Source organism: Fringilla coelebs (assembly GCF_963513975.1).
Source record: "Fringilla coelebs genome assembly, chromosome: 10".
In the NCBI taxonomy this organism is placed as follows: domain Eukaryota; kingdom Metazoa; phylum Chordata; class Aves; order Passeriformes; family Fringillidae; genus Fringilla; species Fringilla coelebs.
The window spans coordinates 20,635,400-20,658,155 of NC_140036.1; the positions used below are offsets into that span (position 1 = coordinate 20,635,400).

The following is a 22,756-nucleotide window of genomic DNA, read 5'->3' on the forward strand; positions in this document are numbered from 1 at the left end:
ATGACATGATGACTCCAAGAAAGTCATAAGAGCCATTTTAATTATCTCTTCTTTGAAGGAGGCATTGGCTCAAGCCAGACAGTCTGGGTCCAAATGTGAAGTGTTGCAAAGCTCAAGGTAAAGATTTAAGTCAGATTTAAGGAAGGAGGTTTTTTTACTGTTAGGCCCTGCCACAGATTGCCCAGAGCAGCTGTGGCTGCCCCTGGATCCCTGGAAATGTCCAAGGCCAGGCTGGACAGGGTTTGGAGCAACCTGGGATTGTGGAAGCTGTCCCTGCCCATGGCAGGGGGTGGAACTTGGTGATCTTAAAAAGGTCCCTTCCCACCCAAAGCATTCCATGATTGTCCCCAGGGTGTTTAAAGACCCTTTCTACTTTCAGTAGCCACTTGTCAGGGACATCAGGGTGGGGCAGCACTTCAGTGGAGCCAGGTGCACACCTGAGGAGGTGTGGGCAGTCAGAAAACTCTGCATTTTCCCCACTTCTCCATGAAGGAGGTGTGATCAGCACACCAGGTTTGTTCTGTGCCTTCAGCCTATTTAATGCCACAATTCCAACCTGAACCTCCTCAGTTCTGCAGGATGGCTTCCCAATTTTTTCAGCTTTGCATGAACACCTTCTAAATAGATGCAAATATAAAGCTGTACAGGTGACACACTAAAAATATAATTGAAGCTGGTGCTTTCATAAAAGCAATTAGCAATCGCTCAAGTTGCAATAGATGACAGCCTCAAGAGGATTGCTGCCCTGGCAGGGAAGTAACTGCAACTTACATTACACTCAATGTTCTGTTCTTTAATGCTATTTTGTTATAACAGACAAGTACAAGTTGCTGATTATGTATTCATTCCCATGTAGAGCTTTTGGCTGATATTTTTGTCCACAGGCTTAGATGTATATATATATATCTCTTCTACCTTAAAGTATTCCCTCCTAAAGCTTTTGACAAAAAAGTTACAATAAATAAGCAAATAAATAGGCAGCTATAAGTAGAGGACAACAGAAAAATCTTTTTAGCTAAGGGTGAAATTACATGACCATACATGTCTCTGTTTTGCTCAGAATTCATGCAGTGACTACAATTATGCCTATTTTATAGTAACTTTATAGCCAAACTTGCAGACATTTTACAACCACTTTAAACCACTTTTGTAGTCCCCAGGAGTCATCCCTCCAGTTTCAGCAAACTATGGGACAAATCCTGCTCCTATAACAGTGAACAGCAATGCTTCCACCAGGCAAGACTGTAAATCAACACCTGCCTTCAGCTATCCCTGGACAAACCCCAGGTTCCACAACTGTTCTCCACAGGAACGTGCCTAAGTGAGGGCCTTAAACACACATGGATTGAGTATCTGCAGCATTTCAGTGCAATAAACAGCATTTTATCAGAAAAGGGGCAGCTCCCAAGCACGTGGTCAGCCCTTTGCACTGAGCAGAACAAGGTGTGACTGTATGGCACCCACATACTTTGGTTTTTTCCTAGGAAAAAATGTGTTGTTGAACACTTTTTTTTTTTTTCATGTGGTGCCTGATAGCTCTGTCGTAGATTACACCTTTTAATATTCCATTATTTCAAGGGATCTCCATAGCAGCAGTTGCACCACGTGGGGCAATGGCAGACTGCCACACAATGAACACTGCTACCCAAGACTTTGGAACATAACAGAGTCCCTGGGAAATATCATCTGTGGGTTTCTGTGAGCTGAGTCTTGCCTGCTCACCTCTGGTTACCCTGTGTTTTTTCAATGCACTTGTACTCTTTGTGCTCATGCATCCAAAAAATAAAACCACACAAGAAAAACAAAGAAAACTGCGCTGGTTCTACATGAGGATACAGGCTGAGTTTAAAGGCCAGCTTTGGTGGGCAGCTGATGCTGCTCTTTGCCCAAAGGCACTGTGCTAGGGCTGGACGTGCCACTAACCCTGCTGAAGGGGCCATTCCCCACTGTTCAGGTGTCTTTTTGGAGTCACTACCCAGCTCTCACCTGAGCTCCCCACGGTGGGCACAGAGACCTGCTGGACCACGTCCGTCTCCATCCCAAACCTCCTCTGCCTCCCGTTGAGCCCAACGATTGCATCCAGGAGCTGAAAGAGCGCTGCTAAGACGCTGAGTGGTAAACACACAAATCAGGTCAATCCTTTTGCTTTCCTTGTAATCCCTGTGCGTTATTTGTCACTGGCTTTTACTGCTGCCGCCTTCTCCTCTTCGGGCACTCTGTGCACGCACCCGGCGCTCCTGCTCTCCCTCTCCCTCACTCCGTGGATTGTGGCAATCCCTTCTTATCAAACTCCTCTGTTCTGCACTACTTCACCACATCCACTGCCTTTACATCTTCACCTCTCTTGTCTTTTCTTCACTGTAAATTCTCCAGAGCGGGGAACTTGCTTTCTCCAAGTTTGTACTAAAGCCTGTAAATTTACGGCACTCTAGGAATGTTTGATAACAGGGCTTAAATAATTAATGAAAGCTGCAGCAGCCCTTTCTTTTTTCCCTATTTGGAGGCTGTAAGGCAGCAAGACAAGTGGGAGCCAGCAAATATTTCATGGGCTAAGATTAGACGTGATTCGCACCCCTATGGGGGGGTAACTGACTGACAAACACTTGCACTTAGGAAAGAGCGAGATTAATTTGTGCAGGAATTAAAGAAAAGAAGCATTGCTTCAGCTACATGAATCATAAAGGTGACCCAGGAGCATCATAAACAGCCCAGCCCCAAAAAATCAGCTGCAATAAAAAGAATGGGATGTTTTCATTTCAGCGCTACAACGATATTCTCCCTTTGCCTCTGTGTGCTTGACTTTGCAGAAGTCCACTATTTGCACTAATTTTTCCATCTTCTATGGAAAGGGAATAAAATAAAGGGTATAATAGCAAATATTAGCTGATGATTTTGCAGTCCTAAAGAAGCAGTAAACACTTCTAAAATAAAAAAAAAAGGTGGAAACATGGAATGAAGACAAATAAGACACAATAAGATTATGAGAGCAAGAAACAGGAAAAGAAAACACTACAGAAAAAAGATAAAAGAGATTTGTTATTATAGGAGAAGCTGTGATATGAGACAGATGTGAAATTATAGCAAGAAAATTAGAATGGAGAAAAAAGCAACAAAGTAAAAAGATATTCATGTATCTCAGGCAAATTTTTCGAAAACCACCAAACATTCAAATTCACAGAATTTTTCTCTAGGCTTATGTCTGTTCATGTTTTAAAAATGGGAATTTGGGCCTGATCTTGTAAAACTTGATTTGAATTTCAAGGCTGACTTTTCTGTAGCCACGAATTTATCCACTGAGTGCACATGGTTCCAGGTGCTTTCCACTGGAGCACAATGCAAAGGACTGTATGGATTTTTTTGTCTTCCAAATAATCAATAACATAATCCTGATACTTATGTCAGTTTTGCTGCTAAATTTCCTGGTTTATGAAGGCAATCAAGTACTTTGGCACCAAAGAATAATAGTAACTGCACTTAAAGAAATTTGAACCTGAAGAGTGAAGGTACGAAACCAAAAGCCGCTTTGTCTACTACTGAATGTTTATCAGGCAAAAGACCACAAAAACATAGGGGAAAAAAAAGGCCAGTAAATTGCTTGATTTTAGGGCAGTGAAGATTCCAAAATTATTACTCTCCTAGAACAGAGGCATAATGACCAGCCTCTGAATAGATATTGGCACAGCAGGCCACACAAAAGCACTGATTAGCTGCTGTCTGAGGGAATATTCAATTCTATTTTGGCATTGATTTCTGACCTTTCTTCTTTGACTTTAATTGGTCAAGATCCAAACCTTTTTGAATTTATTTAACACCAGACAACAGTTTCTGAATTGCCAAATTCCCAGAAGAGATGGGGGAAAAGGCCCTTCATAGTTTTTTCTGCCACTTCTTCAAGTTCGGCTAATTCTGGAGTTGTAGAAAACATTTGTTAACAGCTGCAACATGACTTCCAATGCAACAGTTCTTCAGCTGGTTTTAGGGAAGGAAAAAGAAAAACAAACCAGGAGCTATATCATGTCAAGCCTGATTCAGATGTCCTTCACCTTCACTGAGAAAAGAGCAGGTATTTTGAAATTCCAAACCTGTACTTTTATGGCAGTATTCAGTGAGAAAAGGACGTGATACAATCTGCTCCAGATTTTAATATTAGACAGAACCATCAGAAGCTTCTTTGTTAACTCCTAAGCCAGTGATAATCCTGCAGTTTTTTTCATCTCTTTGCATTTACAGTTAATAATATGGGAAATATTTCTTGACATTTCAGAGCTGTAGCTGCTGTTTTACAAAAGCCTCCTCACCCATTGATTTACATCCACAACTCCCCTTCCAAGAGCTTCCTTCCCAAATTAAACATGCTAATGATTTTCTATGCAAAATTTAACAACCTAATAGGCTGAACAAGTCAAATGAAAATACACTAATTGTTGCCTTTGATGTATACTATTCTGCCAATTCTCTCATGAAAGCAGTATATTAGCATTAGCTGGAGTAGTTACTAAAATATAGATTAATAAAGAAAAGCTTATATATATACACATGCTAAGATGACACTGCAGACTGCAGAAAACACAACTTCAAGGCTCAGAAGTGACACAAATGGCTATTATACACGAGAAAACTATTTTCAGAGGAGCCCAGAAAACGAGCTACTAAAGAGTGAATCACAAACCTTTATCTGAATTAGCCGGCACTGGTTCATAACACTGGGTTTATGCAATAAAAGTATTCAAAATAAGATTACACAGTCAAAATAATAAATACAGAATGGGATGAGAGAGATAAAAGGCTGGTGAGAGAACAGAATGCTTTCTGACTAACCCCAGGGATCTGAAATGAGCTCCCCCAAGAAACTGCCCAATTGCTTTATGAAGTAAGATTACCATGTGCATGTATTTTTTCACCCAGAGTACAAGAAATAATGTGTTTAACCTATGACCAGCATCATAGAGAGAGCTCTATTGCAGAATTGGTTCATTCTGTCCTCCAGCCCAGCTCTGAGCACGAGGTTTGATGCCACTGTGATCTTAACACACACAAAGCAAACAGATGCAAACAAACAATAAGGGAATATAAATATTCTCCAAAAAAATAGTGACACAAAATTACTTTCTATTGCTTTGTCTTTAAGAGTTTGCTTATAATGATTTGATAATTTAATCTAATTGATCTCTCTGAGTACTTCTATGGCTCTAATCACTGTAGTATCTGATTACTGGAAGAGATCCATACTTTATCTCCAGATTTAATAACTAAATCTATACTTGAAATAGAGTCACACAAGTTCAGCAGAGGGAGAGGGCCAGATGCTGCTTAGCCAGGGGAGGAGGGAGGGAAAGGGAAAAGGCTACTGAAGTCCAGAATCACTGGAAAGATACCCTTGGCTTTGTGCCAAATCATCCCTCTGCAACCAAAGGAGCCCATTTCTGGGGTTAGAGAAGGAAAGCAGGAATGCAACATAACTAATGGGGGCAGAACCCAAAATGAGCTGCTGTCTATGGCCCATGCTCCTTCAAACTGCCTTCTCTGCAAGCACAAAGTAAATGTAATTATTATTATCAGCTCTTTGTTCTCTTCCAGGCTAGCCCTTCATCAACCTGAAAATTATGACATTTCCTGAATGCATTTCAACAGCTTCTTAACCTTTTTATTTCCCAAGAGCAGGGACAATGTCAGGCAGCACTCAGAGATTTTAGCAGTGAAAAGGTTAACACCCAAAATTGCTAATGATAACAACAGTATTCACTGAGCCAGATAATCACTCACAAAGAATTTCAATCCAAAGTCACTTAAAATTCAAGGAAACCACTGTATTTCTTCAAGGAAGTGACAGCAGTTAGAAGAATATTCATAATTCAAACAACGGGCCAAAATCTGACTTACTGCCGAGTTTATCTATTTTCAATGGAGCAATATTAAGTGCTGGCTTCTGCTCTACCTTAGGTGAAACTTATTTTGTGATATGTCCTCCAACACAGGTGGCTGGGCAGAGAGGGCTGACAGCCAGGCCAAGTGCACAGTGCAAGGATCAGGCACGGAATGTATGTGGAGCATTTCTGAGAAGTTATTTGTTTCTTCCTCTCTTGTTTGACTGCTGCTTGTTTGTTGTGCTGATACTCAGCCAAACTAGCTTGTAGCTGAATATGTCAAAGCTCTGGGCAGAAAAACAGCAGCTAATATATGTTAGCAAACTCTGGAGAGAAAAATAGTTTCTGCCACCAAAAACTGCAGGGTGGAATTGTGCACTGCCTTCTTCTTCACCTTATTTTGCCTAAAGGGAAAGACCTTTTAATCCTATTTCTCTGCTTGGTTTGCACAGTGCCTGGCAGTGTACACCTGCTTCAACATGTGTGTCAGGAGCCTCCCTTGCTGTCAGACCCCTTTGTTGCTGCTCCCAGCTCATCATCTGTCTCCCAGCTCACCTCTGCGGGCCAACATCCCATCTTGCCCAGGCGCATCTCAGCAGCCATCTTTCAAAGGTGTCAGGAGGAGAAACAAAATCAAAAAGAGAAACAAAAACTGGCTCACAGTCCAAGGGACAACGCTCTCTGTCACCCATGAGCAGCACAGAATGAAATGGACACAGACTGGTGTGGGAGGGGTTTGCATCAGCAGCCCCAAATGCAGGGAGCAGCAGGACTTTCACCAGGACCCCTCAGCAATTCTCTGTGTCTCTGTAACACTCAAGCCCCCATTCTGCATGGTCCTGTATCATAATGTGCTTCTGGCCAGGTAATGCCTTCAGTGCTTGAACTGCAAATGCATCATGGCAAGGATTGCAGTTAATCAAGGGTTTCATGGTGCTTTAAAGAAAAAACAATAGATGCACCTTTTCTTTCTTCTTTTGTGTGAGACCTCATCTATGGAGACTCCATCTAAAAGACGTGGCAGGTGCTCCAGCTCTTAAGTATGGCAATTATTTATTGTTTCAGAAGTCATTGTTTCAAGCAAAATTAATCTATTTTTCATTAGCCAATGGCTCAGTTAATGATGAAAAGTGTAGAAAACACACTTAATTCGCTCTCCTGTTCCATGTAGCACAGCTATTAATTGATTCATATGGAGAGCTACTTCATCTGCATTTAGCTTCAGAGAGAAACAGGGAAGAATTAAGATTTTAAAATCTAGGTTTACAGCAAGATTTCTTGTGAAATTTCTTTAAATAAACCTGCCTCTCCAACAGACATATACAGCAATATTTCATGGATCCAAAGTACTGTATAGAGTACAGAAAATCTTATTAATGAAAGCAGTCTTGGGATTGGTAAATGTGCAAAATCTTCTGTTTGTCTCACATAGGTACCTTAGTCATGGCCTTCAGTTATTATAGTCCTTTAAAAAAAAAATCCATTTCTTTTTGTGACTTTAAAATAAATATGAAAACATATGAGTCAATATCAATTTTGCAATCAAGTAAGACAAATTGTACCAGCTTTCCTTTGAGCTCTCAGATCTGATTATGACTGTTAGATGTACATATATATGTAGACAAATGCATGTTTCATGTTCCCTTTCCACTGGGTCCATCTCATTAAGACTATTGCTTTGGGAATGAGGATTCTCAGAAAATGAGTTCTCACTGGGTCAGCTGCACGCAGCTGGTTCTGTTCTGTTTGCCTGCTCACTACATTAAAAGTAATATACTAAAGAATATTAAATTAGGAGAGAAGAGTAATGTGGGCAGAAAATAAAAACAATCCCTGCAAGGGCACTGTAGGGAGGTTGACAAGAAGACTGGTGCAAAACTTTGGGTTAAAGGGAAGCAGGTCCTCAGGAAAACACCCCAAAAATATGAGAAATCATGTCAGCCTCAGCAAAGAACCTTGACACGAGGTGGGATAAACAGAAAGTTCTTCCCCAGACCAGGGGTGGATGCTCTTCCTTCAGCTCAGGGCATGGCAAGATGTTTTTGCTGATCCAGGATCCCCTATTCCTCAGAACTTCTTTCCCACCATTTTGTTTAAAAATCGGGAGTTTAAACCCTGCATTAGAGCAAAGCCTGCAAGCCCTGCTGAGGCGAGCTGAGTGCCTCAGGTGCATTAAACAGAAAGTTTGTCCAACCTGCCCAGCTGCACCTGAAGCAAGTGGGGAGATGGTGCAGGAGTCATTGCCCTGAGCAGGCTGGGAGCAAGGGCTGCAGGAGGAGCCCAGCTGGTGGGTGGGAGGGAGGGATGGGGATGGGAGCCCCCTCAGATGGTTTGGGCTCAGCTCCAGCCTGCCCCCAGCATCACTGGGGGCTGTGGTGGGTGGCAAGGTAAGGGTGGCTCCTCATTGCCCCTCCTGCCGCAGGGTCAGGGCTGTGCAGTCATCAGTGAACAACACCCCGTGTCAGACATGAAACACAGCCAGCTGAAAAACTCTACTTACTGCCATTTTTAATGACTTCCAAAATCAGCTGAAGGAAGAGGAGAGAGATCATCTGTACGCTCCAGAAGGTTGACATGAAAAAGGGTGAGAAATCTGTGATCCTGAGGTTTTGGTAGATTCTAGCATATGTTATCCTTGCCAATTATTCCCCACCCACTCTGCAGGAGAGAAAGGGAGATGCTCCGCAGGGATCCTCTGTATCCACACTGCTTAGTCCATCTCCTGTGCCTGGAGCATCACAAGAACCTGTACTACAGGAGGATTTTCTTATCCCCTTTCCCCAACACCTGGAGGGACAAAATTTGGACACTCCAATGTATAAGGAGGTCTTTGAATCTCAACATGTAATAAAAACCTCCCCATATTTAGTGGAGGTTTTTCAGCGTTTTCAGCCAACTGTTGGATAAGTTTCTGCCTCTGTTTAGAAAAAGGATGTCTAAGTACAAACTGTGCCTGCTCTGGGCTGAGCCTTCTAGAAACATTCAGCAAGCTGTGCAATCTTCTTCCTACACAATGCACCTTTCCATTAAAAAGAAGACAGTTTTTGGTGTAAAAATATGGAGAACAGAAAATAAAGACAGAGAGGCAACAGAGACAAATCTTTTTCCACAAGCTTTGTGAAATCTTTTCTCAAAATAACTTTGCAGGGGTTTTACTGCCAGTTCATAATGTGGATGATTCACTTCTGATATTTCTGATAAAACAATATTCAAAACTTCAAAATCTCTTCCAACTCATTTATGCTACCATTTAATTAGGGCTTCTGCAATATGTTACAAGGGCATCATTATCCCCTATAATTGTATAATAATTACAATTTTTAATGAAATAATTGCAAGTACACTAGATGTGTAGATATAATTATGGTAATTACATAAATACCTGATTTTCAACTAATAATTAAAGAAGGCCTTTACAAAAAGGGGGAAATTTAACAAATGGAAGCTTTTCAGAAAACAAATACAAATAATAAATAGCTGCCTCTCTCCTGCCATTTCTGCTTTACTAGATCACTCTCTCTATATATATAGATATATGATTTTCAACAATTATAAAATAAGAATTTAAAAACTACTTATATATTAAATAATACCAAGAGAGCTCAATGCTTTGCCTCTGCAGGGACTGATCTACTGGCATTAATATAGCCCAAACTTAATCATTCTAGGAAAGGTCAGCTGAATTCATCTCAGTTGAATTGTAAATGACTGTCAATGGAAGATGTGAATTGTGCCTACAACAACATACAAACTGTCATGCTGGTTCTGGTATCCTCCAAAATGTGTCCTTTTGGTCAAACCCACTGGCTATACCCTAATTAACACAGAAACCCAGCAGAAGATGCATTCTCACCAGGGCAATTTCAATAAAGGAACTACTTACAGAGCCTCATCAGCTGAAAAAAAACCCAGTTCTACAACCAGGGAATTTCCTTTCCTTTCACATTCCTATGGCTGAGCTTGCTGGGTGCTTACTGTGCTCCTAGTACAAACAGGAAAGTCAAAATCCAGCCTCATAAAAAGCATGCAGAAAACTCTGCCAGGGCAGATTGATTCTTGCTCTGATAGCACTGAGGGATATTAACAGAATTCCCACAGCAGAGGAATTAGCAGCATGATTTACTGCTGCTGCTGCTGAGATGTTCCAAAACACTTTGGCACAACTCTGGAAGGGGAAATCAGCTGCAGTACCTGGACTATTCCATTTCCATGTCTCTTGCAATTTCTGAGGAAGCTCAGTTGCAGCCAGAGGCCACTCTGGTCCCTGCACTGTGGTGGAATAGAGGTGCAGACATGGCTGAAAATCAGCTTTGTCCCACTTCCCTTAGCCTTGCATTGTTCAGTGCTGCTCCTTCTTTGGATAAATCCCATTATTACAAGCATGAGAAAGTAAAATAAGAGATATTAATACTAAGACAGAAGGAAATGCTTTGATATCCCAAAAACAAATCTCATTTATGGTAAGCTCATTAAAGCAGTTGATTTCTGAATGCTGAGTATAATTATTAATACCATACATATCAAAGTGGAGAAGACATGTAAATTTGACATCATAAAGTAAGTAAAAGTGAAGAAGGCTAAAGAATTATGAGTGAAAATAATTTGGAAAGAAAAGAAAAAGAAATTGTACTGAAGCAATGTTCAAGTTATAAGCAGATTATTAACATTGTGAGAAGATCCTCGACAATGGTTTGACACATGTAAGCACCATGTTTCAATCTTAAAAAATACCCAAAGAATGCAAAAATGTTTGTATCCATGTGTATTATAAGGAAACAAAAAGATGAAGAGCATTAACACAGAGAAGAGCAAAGGAATAATACGATAATACAGGAGGGAAAAAACAAGCCGAAAATAATAGTTATCCAAAAGCCATATTAGTTACTCAAAAGTTCCTCCTGGAAATGTACAAATACACTTATGCAGTTATTTTTTTGTAAGATTTATCCATTCTGGCTTTAAATGATAAATTAGAAACTAACAGATTGAGAGGAAAACCATCTCACAGATGTTTACTGAGTAAAACCAGCCCAAGCCAACAAAGGCCGGGGAAAGAAGCACAAACCAGTTTTATCCGACTTAGCATTATCAGGGTAGCAGAGCTATTTTAGAGCCTGTGTGGGGGAGGATGTAGAAAATGAAAAGCAAGCAGTAAAATAATGGACAAGGAATGGAATTAGATCAGAATTTAAGACCTGTTAGAGCTATAAGCACTGTCAAGGTATATGAACAAAGCAGTGATGGCTGTGTGGTCAGCAAGAGTCCAGAGCCTGAACAACCAGACATTTACAGGGGAGTGTGACCAGTGCTGATGGCATTTAAGATGACTGGAGTCTTAAAATACAGTCTGCAGAGTCTTCTGTTGTCAAGCACTGGCTCACCCAGAAAGAGGGCTGGAGAAAGTACATCAGAGTTTTAAGCATTTTATTTCAAATATGACATAAACCTACTGCACATCTTTGAAAAATGCTGCTAACTGACACTAACAGCTTTAGATTGTGAAAGGATGAAAAGGTCTGAACAAGACAATGTTTGCTTCATTATCTTCTTCCATGTATTACCAGGATAATAGGAAATGCTGCAGTGGTGGGGGAGGAATGAAAAACAGGGCTTCAAAAAGGAAGAGAAAAATAGAATTGTGGTGTCTTGGTGAGTGGATTAGGGATTATGGACTACACTTGGGCCTGCTGATACCACAGGGAGTAAAGATGAGGGCTCTCCAGCCAGGACCCAGCATGGATGGGGGTGAAAATTCAAATATGTGCAGGCAACTGCTGACACAAATATACTACAGGCAAATAATTTGTTAGGAATTTTCAAAGTGGCCTAATGAAGATATAAACCCTTTTAAAAGATTGATGTCCCCCCAAAATACACTCAAATGAATATATTGTAAGTTTGGAACTCATTCTCAAGAGACCCAGAGCTCTGGCAATGATCTGCAAAGGCATGATTTTAGTGTATTGACAAGATAACTTATTTTGACAGAGCTCTGTCTACAGTGATGGAGGCTAACACCTTAGATTTCATATTTTTCACTCACATGGCCAAAGAGAAAGGAATATTTCAGTAATTCTGGACTATTTACCATCTACTCTTCCATTACTTTGATATTGTTTTCTAAATTACATCTTTAGAAAAAAAGAAATGCTGATAATAAATTGACAGCCTTTCCCATACACATTTTAAAGGTCTCAGCTTGTCCTTTTCTGGTTGATTTCAGAGCTGAAATGGTTTTACAGAAAGATCTTCATTTAAGGGAGTCCACAGGAACTGCACAAGTTCTATTAATTGCTCTTTTCCAAGATCTGATGATAAGTAAACCATTCTAGGGTAGTTAAATGGAGTACAGGAACAACCACTCTACAGAAACACAAGGTAACAGGTGAGATTTCTGCTTAGACTTCTAAAGAACATTTCACATTGCTATGCTTAAAGCCCTAAGGTTATCAGAGCCTGTTACAAAACAGAACTGATGTAACATATTCTCTATTGAAAACAAAGGGAGATGAAAGCAGGATGAGATTACAGCAGTGTGATTTGTGTTTCAGTTCCATGAATATATTTGTGTGTATGTACATTTGCTCCCGTGCGTCCATAGTAACCACAGCCATAACCCAGAAAGTATGGTGTGGGGAGCTTTGCTCTGAAAATCAAGTAGCCCATTAGGAGGCATAAATATTAATAGAGCTGTCTAATCCTACACTCTCAAATGAGGTAGTTCAGATCATGAGTCTTCGCATTTAAAATTTATTCACTGCCCTGACTAGAATAAGAAACAGAATCCACATGTGGGGAAGTCACTGATATTGGGCGGTGTCTGAGCCACTGATAATTCCTAAACATAAAAGTAAGGATCAAGTGATTTCTTTCCTTATTCTACACCTAAATCTCCTACAAATACTAATTTATCCCAAACTGCATCTGCCTGGCTCCATGACATTGAGGATATACCACCTACACCTCCACATTTCACAGTGAGGCATCTTCAGGCAGCCTGAAAGCTTTAGTACAGGTTCCCAAGAAAGAGCACACTGTCATCCCAAGTGCAGAGCACACCACACCTGGGGGTTCTTTCAGTGGTCATATAAGTGATCCTTTCCAAATTTTCTTTAAGCAGTTTTCATTAGGTTAGGAAATTCCTGGTGCAAACCGTTGCAATGGAAAGAAATTAATATACAATATTAAACACCACAGGTATGCAGCTAAAGCAGGATACACTTGCCCTTCTAAGAGATAAGGAAACATTCTGGATCACAAGTAAAATATTTGTGTTTTGACTATAAGGTAAATTTAGAGGCCTGAAATGCCAAAGAGTAGAATACTATTCAGGTAATCCCTAGAAATGCTGCAAAGATTTGTCAGGAAATTCAGGAAATGCCAGATAATAGGCGATATAGCTAGTATCAATCACTAAAATGGTATAACCAGGGTCTATTAAAATTTAGAGTTATGAAAACGAGACTCAAAAAAGTAACACAGAATTACTCAGATGCCTTTGCACCGATTTTCCAAATCCATCCCTTGCAAACACAAGTTTCTGCATACTCAAAACAGAACTAGCAGCCTCTGACCTTGACGTACCTGAAGGAAAACACACAAAAGCAGATGCTCTTTCTTTATTTTTGAATCAGTAAATTGAAGGACAAGTAACTGGAATACATGCCTCCATTTTTTGCAAAAAACATGCTGAATTGTTTCATTTCTTTTCACCCAGCTTCAGCCTATCATTCTGCAGTCTCTGCTGTGGGCACATCCAAATCCCAACAGGAGGTCATGGATATAATGCTCATTACCATCTCTAGCATGACTCATGGATACAATTCCTTTCATTTCCACATCTATTTTAATCAGATTGCTCCCTGTTCTTAAATTTTTTTAATTTTCTAATGTCCCTCAGCTGACAATTAAGTATAAATACTAATTTATTTAATTCAATCTATTTCATGTTGTAAGAAGGAATCAAACCACGTGTAAGGATAGCATATGGTTGCTGTTTCAATCACTTTCATCTAACATATCTTTTATGAATTAAAAAGATGGTGTAAGAGTCTGCCTCTGATTTCCAGATCTTCTCCTTTCAATAATTTTCAGCGCTGTGATGTGATGCTGTGATGTAACCTAAAAATCCAGCAAAAGAGAGAGTGTTGGGCCTTTCTGATACAAAACTGATGCCATTTCCCTGCTGTGGTTGCTGTAACTTTGTCCTGCAAGTCCTTTTGCCCCTGGCCGTGGGGTCAATCCCAGCCCAGGATAAATCTCAGGTTGTGCACGGGTGAGTAGAGCTACTCAGAGAACAGACATTACTACAGATATCTCAGCTGCCCAGCTGAAGCTATTCAGGAGCTCTCTGCACTTGTCAACAGCAAAAGGTAGGCTTTTTATTGTGCTGTGTGTGCAGGGACTCTAAGTGGAAAGGTACCTACTGAATTTCAAGTAACTCTCTTTATTCTCCTTCCTGCCCACAGGACAATGAGCATGACTTACTGGGCTCTCCCTCCCTTGACTTTTGCTATTTTTCTGATTATTTTTTTTTTTTAGTACTCTCTCCTATGAAAGATGCTCTCCGAGAACAATGATGGGGATCTGCATCTTTATTTATGACTCTGTGAATCAGCGTCTGGGTGATAGGAAGTGAAAGTTGCTCAGCTAATTACACACGCTTGATGAACTGCGTAATAACTGCTGCAGCGCTGCACATTAATTGAATGCATATAAATGACAGCAGTTATTCTAACTTGAATGATGTGTGAAGAAGTGACGTTGCTCACAGTACCCTGATTATCTTCGTTTCCAGCTTTGGGATCCCAGCTTAACCAATTGTACTTTTACAGCACCGAGCAAAAATTCCCTAACCGAAAACAGAAGATGTCTCTAAGCCTGACACTTTAAACACAAATCGCTTTAAGTCACTGAAAGTGGATTTAGACATCTCAAAAAAGCATACATTGAGCAACTACAATTAACAATTAATAATTAACAGCTAGCTGCAACCAGCAGTTAGGAGCTGTAAGAGCTAGAGCCTTGGGAACAAGGCCACCTTCATTTAGAGCCTAGATACTGCCTTAAAAAACTAATGCAGTGTTTAAAGAGTTAAATTTTGCCCAGCTCTAACCATTTCTGCTATGCACTTTCCTAAAATGTGCTTGTTTTGGAGTAACAGGATAAAAAAGAAATGGATTACAGCTAATAGGCAACTGTGCACGTCCACAGTACTTTGTTTACCCCAAAAAGCATTCTAATACACATGGACTCCAGCTCTAAAGTAACACATTATTTTAAAGGAAACAATAAAGGAAAATAATTTGATGCAAAACCAACCATGCATAGTACAAAATTAGTACTTCAAAACTAGCACCAAATGCCCCCTTTGAATCAGTACCAAGATAGACCTTCTCTGTTCCGTGCCAGCTGCTGGAGGAATTTGCAAATATTCACCAAGAAATCTGCAAACTCTTCCATAGTATTTAACAGAGAAAGGGGAGAAGCCAAGTTTCCAAAGCTTCCAAAAGCAGTCTAGCTCCCAAAGTACCATGTCACAATATTTTAACAGTTCCCTACACCCCTATTAAGAGTTTTTGGGCTTTGACAAAGAGAGCTGTAATCACAGAATAAAGGAAATCAAAGCTCATTTTTAGAAGCGCGTAGACGAAAAAAAAAAAAAGTTTCACATCTACACTCCAGAAAAGTTAACCCTGTTCCAAGAAAACAGGGAATCTCCTGCAGAAAGCCAGTGCAGGTCTCAGCCCTGTGTTGCTATAATGCTTCCCTGCCGTTATGCCATAGTTCTGGAAGGGGGAGTTGTGGGCTGTGCCAGCCCTTCCAGTGGTAGCAGTGCCCATCCCAGGGCACAGAGCTCCCTCCTCTGCATCCACACACAACATCCCATCCCCTGGTGCCACTGGCAGGCACTGCCCAGAGCCTCCAGGCCAAGAGAGAAGCTGCCAGCACTGTCACAGCAGAAAGTGCCAGGCAGAGATGCTCAGGTGCAACTGAGTCCTGGCTTTACAAAAGTTATCTTCTCATCTGTCACACACAGACCTCTCTTTCAACACCTCTCCACCAGGACAAGACAGTCCCTAACAATTCCCAGCACCAGCAATCAGCCTCTTTCACCTGTATTATTCCTTCTCCTTTTGCAAGGTTTTGATCTCTCCCCCGGGGGTTTTTTGTTTGTTTTGGTTTTTTTGTCCACTTTATACATACCTCCTTTTCTACAAATTTTCTTGCCGGGTTTTCTGGCACATTCCTTGGATATTCTTTTGACTGAAAAATGAATAGAAGACTAGAAAATAACATGGAGCTCCGTCACAGACAGTAGGAGCATGCAACACCACTATCTAACTTAAATATGACCTGCTTTATTAGGTGCGGAAGACTCTCAACTTGTTGTGCCTGCACATGCAATGGAAAAGATGTTGATGCATCTTCCCAGAAGTCAGTGGGTGGCAATGAGAATTAGGCACCAACTTTGACCTAAAAATTACACGTGCTGTTGGGGAGAAAAAAAAAAATGAGTGTAGACAGAAAGAAAGAAATAAATTAAAAAGAAAATAAAAATCAAAAGGCAAGGACAAATGCACACAGAGAAAAGCAGCATGCACACGTGTATTAAGCTGGCGTGCAGAGAAAGCCGTGCATGCTACCAGTACACATGAATTAATATTGTTAGAAAGTAGAACAGGAAAATAAAAAGATCTCCCTGTTTCGCCTGCTATTAACTCACCATCCTCGGTTGGGACATAGATATTTAAATAGAGGCAGTCTTCGTTCTGATCTTGTACATAGGTTGAAACTACATCCAAGTTATTAGTAAACCACACGGGAAGCATGACTTCAGGCAACCTGCCTTCTATAATGTTCTGGGGACACACTGGAGCAAACTGGGTGGTGTTTTTGATATCTGCCCAGGGAGACGGAGGCTCAGGAGGTTGAAAGCGGCGCTCCCCTGTCGGAGGGGCAGCGTATGGAACCCCGAGGAACTGAATAACGGGCCCCAGAATTTCATTGTTAAGTTCCTTCTTAATCCCTCTTATCTTGCCAAAGTTGGTGGTCACCACTGGGTTGGTATCATCCAATTTTTGGGAGGACACAGCCGCAGCGTGAAGCAGAAATCCGAGTATAGAAAAAGCGAAGGTGGCGTTCGATCCCGTGTGCAGCAGGCGGACCGCCGTCGCTCTCCGTGCACAGTTCAGCCACGTGGATCTTGGAAAGGCCATGGTCCCACATCAGTTGTGTAACTACAGTGAAGCAATCTGGTTTGTATCCACTGGGGTAAAAACAGGGCGACCGGAGGAAACAGATCAAGTTTCCTAAATAGGTGCCTGTCAGAAAAATCTCAAAAGGCTTTTCATGCGGTAAGTATCTTCCATTGATTTCACACTTATTGAAGCTGCATCTTCACTCAGCACTATTTATCAGACTACATCCTATTGACAATTCTGTTTTCCATAGCAGCAATATGAAGAGAGCAGCCATTTACTGCAGAATCCCCTCTTATAAATCAAATCCAGTTAGCCGCAGGTCTATATCCTGGAGAAAATGAAAATAAATCATTAGTATGAAGGAGCTAATATGAGCAGAGTGATAACTAGGTGTTTAACACGTTATTTACATACATTAATATTTGCTAGAGTCATGTAAGTTAAACTGCAGTAGTTTATGGGTCCATGAAATGGTAGGTGAAACACTGATTACAGGATTATCTGTGATGTCACCTGTTGAGTTTACAGAGACTTCTCAGGAGAAACAGGACTCACAGAAAATACATTTTTGAAATTCACCTTTTCAAGAATAAGAAATTCACTGCCAAGCTATGTTACGTAAATGTTTACGTTAATATTTTATTTCACTTCATCAGCTCATAATCAATTTTCACCTTGTTTGCAGAAGTTGATTTATCAGAAAGGAAGTAATTATTTCTTAAAGCAGAAGATTGGAAAATTAAGATAGGCAGGCACACTGAAGACCCAAATGAATTTTATTTCATTAAAAGCAGTTTATAATACATACAAACATTTTTGTTCATTTTAAAATATATCATGAATTACTGGGCTTATTCCCAATAACCTGAATTACCATCCTTTATGTGGTTTTCTGATTGCTGATGAAATTCACAGATAAACTGAAATGTTCACATCAATGAAGGACCAAAGCCTCCTTCTGCTGAAGTGAATGGCAAACACTGAATTTGCACAGAAGTACCACTGGACCTCTGTAGGTTGCTAGAGGTTTTTTCAGAACTGTTTTGGAAAAGGAGATGAACAGGCAGCATAGGGAGGGAGCTGTATATCACAATTTTTATGTCAGATCAATCCTGCATTCCTTATAAAAGACTGACTTCAGTGAAAAATGAAAATGCATGTTGAGAACACTCAATTCCTACCATCCTTAATTTATAACATAAACAGTAAGCATTCCCACAGGACAGGAGAAGTCTTATCTTTCATATATCCACACGCTGACTGAACAATATCCTAGAAAAAATAATCAGTTAGGATCAGAGACTGTATAATCTGAAATTCCAGATGCTATTTTCAACTACTTTAGCTCAGAGGTTGTCACACAAGGCAGTGTTCCAGCACTTCTGAAAATTGCTCAGTGCATATCATTATATCTTCCATATTCATGTGAAACATATTTCCAACACGACTTACAATATCCTATTATTTAAGATGCAGTGTTATACACAACATAGCAGTGTAATCTTACATTCCCTATTAAGCAGTGTGTAATGCACAAGAAATGTGTTTTGCTTTGTATAGGAAACATTTTAAACCACCTGCTTTTGAAACAGCATTGGCAGCTTTAATGAGAATTGGTTTTTTTATCATGTCTATACACATTGTGGAGAGAATTCAAAAGAACGGCTTGTCTAATAGTCAGACTACCCTGTAGTTTGGGTTATTAAAAAGGAGATTGTAAAAGCTATATAGGACAGCAGGAGATTTGGTTCATGTCTAGTGTTCCTTTAGCTCTGAACAATCTATCTCAGGAGGCAATAAGGAGATAGATGAAGCTTTTCCACAATTTTCTCTTTCCCTTTCTTTCTCTGCTAATTCTAACACCTTCACTGTGAAACTGCATTAACAAACAGGCTTATGTCCTTCATCCTCCAGCTGTATATTCTCAGTATTTGCTGGAAATGCACCAATTTAGCCGCAGAAAATAATTCCCCAAACTTGATGTGTGTGTTTACATTTACTTTAACACACTTACACGGAATGGCAGACATTCCCCTCATGGAGGATTATTGCTTTGTAGCATTTCAGATTTTGGAGGGAGTAGAGCTCTACTTGATAAATAATAAAGACAGAGTAGGCAGACAGTTTTCTGAGCAATGCACATGGAGAGATGGAAGCTGTTCCTTAGGGGTATTCAAAAACTTCCACAGCCTTTTCCACTGGGTCTTAAAACCCATGAGGAACAGAACCATGCAGCTTCTCTTCTTTCTCAAACTCAAACTTGTAAATAGTAGGAACTTTATCTCAGCAGCCTTCCAGCTAATTCACATGGTCTGGGGAAGGTCTGAGTTCAACAAATCCAGCCTAGCTGTGCCAAGCAAAAACATCCTTCTTCATTTCAAGGTGCTGGCCTTGTTGGATGCACAAAATTAACAAGATGCTACTAATAATTTATTTAGCACCCGTTTTCAGTTCTAAAGAAACTTTGTAATACACTTTTGATATCTCAAATGGTAAATTCAACGTAAACTCAAAGGCAGTCCTAGAGCTGGGCTATAATTCTAAGCTTGTCCATCTGCTGGTATGTCTTTGCAGCTGAACAGCTCTGCTGTGAACTACAGTTCTGGTTTGCTTCCCATTTATAAGGTTTTACTCTGAGACAGGATGCTAAAAAGGTAAGAATATAATTCAGTCTGTGTTTGCTGCTCCTAATTAATTAACTGCTGGGCAGTAGCCTCCATGAAGAGATGGAAAGGCTATAAAGGGCAGAAAGTTCTCAACTGCTTGAAGGATTTGAATCAACATATTTTCATTGTATTTGTAAATTGAATTTTGGATTTGCTCTTTTCAAGCCTTTATTTTTAAATGTCTAAGTAACAGTTTATTTTCAAGACTGAGAGGTCAGGCATTCAAGCCTGTCATTGGCTGCCCTGAAGTTATCACATCAAAACCACAAACTCAACGCAAATAAAAAGACTGAGATTTATCAAATCTTTTGAGACTTTCATGACAAAATTTCATTTTGATCACTAGGTGCAAGGGCAAGCAGGGAAGCTGGCCAGGAGCATGTTGTGAGGTAATGCTGGACAAAATTCTCCCCAGTCTTTCTTCAAGTGATCTACATAGGACTTTCCCTTGGTATCTGGACTCAGCTGAGGCAGAACCAGTGGGGAAAAAAAGGAGAAAGAATGAACAGGACTGATCATGGAGAAAAGCAGACAAATGAACCAAAGAGTAGCAATGATAAATCTGGGACAAGATTTAGCATCAAAATAATGTGGATCTGAGGAGGAGGAGGAGAAACCTTTTCAGATTTTTCTGCTGTCTTGATTTGAGGATCACAATTGCTCCCTGTGGTAACACAAATGAATTCTACTGTAAAAGGTATTTGATAAAGACTTTCATGCTCTTTCAAACAGTCTATACTATACAGAGTTTTTTTTCTATCTATTATTTTATTATCTTCCTTTCTGAATTCAAATTACTTTATAGCTCAGATTCTGAAATACTTTAGAGAAGCATTTAGTATGCTGAGGAGGGAACAATCTGAGAGAGCTTCAATGCATCTTTGCATTTCCAATGACTCAGGGCATCCCACAATGGGTCACATCTGCAGCAATCTGCAGCAGTGCAACTCCTCTTTGCTACTCATGCCCAGACCTTCAAATCTGAAGGGATGGCTTGATCTGTACCACCTGTCAATATCTCCAATGGATTAATAAAGCCTTTGGTGGCATCCAAGGCTTCTGGCCATGTCAGCTTTAGCACATGCAAAGTTATTGTTGTTAAGACAAAAAATCTCCCAACCCCTCAAAAAAGCCGTTTTCTTTTCAGCTGAAGGTGTATTCCATGATTTGATACTCCTGCTCAAAAATTCCTTTCCACTTCCACTTTGCTAGTAAATCCCAGTTGCACAAATATTCAAAGTGATTGCAAGAGTTTGGAACACCACACAATGCCACTTCATTTCAAAACACAAGTGCTGTTTTGCAGAACCAGCTACATTTGCATCCATTTTTACTTACAGCAATCTCTCCTTAGAACTAAGAGCCCAGAGATGTTTCATGTCTCTAAGAAGAAATCCTCATCCTAAAACAACTATGAAGCCAAGCAGGAATATGGACAGTGGTACAGAGATCATTAGAGGAAAGATGAGGGTGAACACTGTGTTGGTGTGACATACCAACTGTAAACATGAGCAGACAAACCCTCAAGAGATGCAGCACAAAATTCCCCATCTCTTCTTTCATGTTTCCAGTTAGCAAGGGAAGCAAGTTCCAAATACAGTGTATTTTCTCTCAACTTAGTAGTACAAAACCACCAGATTGATGTGATTTCGAGCAGCCTGGAGGGGAAGGTCTACCAAACCTAGATGACCTTTAGATGCCCCTTCCAACCCAATCCATTCTGTGAAATATTTTAAAACAGATACTGCTCTTGCATACTTCCCTAAATACTTTCTCAAAAGGATGGGATTTGCATGGGTTTAGTTCAAGAAATTAACTACATTCATTTAAAAAACAGGTGTATGAATTGATGATGACTGCAACATATAATACATGTGAGAAGGGTACAGCCCTGGTGGGGTTTGGTCAGATCCCACACGCCAGCACTCCCTCCACCTTAGAGCAGCCACAGGTCAGGTAGGTCCTGACAGCTGCTCCAAATCCAGCCCTATTGAGATGCAGAACCTCTGCCAAGATGGCCAACAAAGGTAGGAATAAGACATCATCTTCATGGGCTCACAGTCCCACCCCGCATTAGGATGAGATTACAAGTGTTGTGTCACACAGGAACACAAACAACCCCATGGAAAGGATTTCCAGATGCTACCAGTTGTGTAAATATATCACTCCTAGATCAGAGAAACTGATTCCTGAGTGCCCTCACCTTGATTTAATATGATGTTTTGACCACTAAGCCTCATAACTAGTGAGTGAAAAATACAGTATTTAAATACTGTAGCATAAAGTATTCAGTGCAGTGCTTCAAAATTAGTGAAAAGTTGAATTTAAGTGGGTAGATGCAATAAGAGTCCTTTAAATTGTGATGTATTTTTCAACTGCACCAAATTCTTGTTCTTTGCTGTTAGTGGGTATATTCACTAATGCTTATTAACTAGTATTTCCATGATCAAAAATCACTTTGAAAAAATTTTGCATCTTTCTTTGACAAAACAGGAAGACTTCTGATCAAAATTTTCTATTAAACTGTTTTTGAATTAGACAAATTAAACCCATGAGGAGATGGTCTGTTAAGGCTTATAATCTTCCATTTACTCATATCAATAAATTATTTTCTTAAAATAGTTATACTTCTTATCTGAAGTAATTGTTTATATTACCAGAAGTTGACTACAATTTTTTAATGCAGACTAGAGCTGTCTGACATTTTGCACAATAAGTAGGTAAGGAAATGGTGATTTTACCCATAACAGAAAGAATGGGTAACTCTGTCACTTATGTGTAAAGTTTTAGACAGCTAAGTAATACAGATTTAAATTAAAAATGACAGATGCACTGGCTTGGAATATAATGGGCACTGAAGTGAACCTTTATTCCTTTTAGCAGCTTACAGTTAACTCTTAAATGGACCACGCATTATCCTCACTTTTGAGTACTGTAACTATTCAGCTAAATGATCAAATGGCCATTCTGTTGGTGGCTGCTCTGTGCTTCAGGACAAAAAGATTGCCTGACCTACTGCAGA

General features: G+C 40.1%; 1 protein-coding gene across 5 annotated transcripts in view; it reads right to left on the reverse strand.

The window, feature by feature from the left end:
• NLGN1 (neuroligin 1) overlaps positions 1–17,086 on the reverse strand; it is a gene marked incomplete at both ends in the record, with an annotated part of 288,923 nt that extends 271,837 nt beyond the window's left edge. For 2 of the 5 annotated variants that reach the window (XM_084212652.1, XM_084212651.1), the window contains one exon: positions 16,591–17,083. In XM_084212652.1, coding sequence (XP_084068778.1) covers positions 16,591–17,083 — 493 coding nt within the window. Of the gene's footprint in view, positions 1–16,070; positions 16,131–16,590 lie in introns of all 5 variants that reach the window. The other 3 variants (XM_084212650.1, XM_084212653.1, XM_084212654.1) reach the window with 3 other exon arrangements.
• Positions 17,087–22,756: the final 5,670 nt, after the last annotated feature.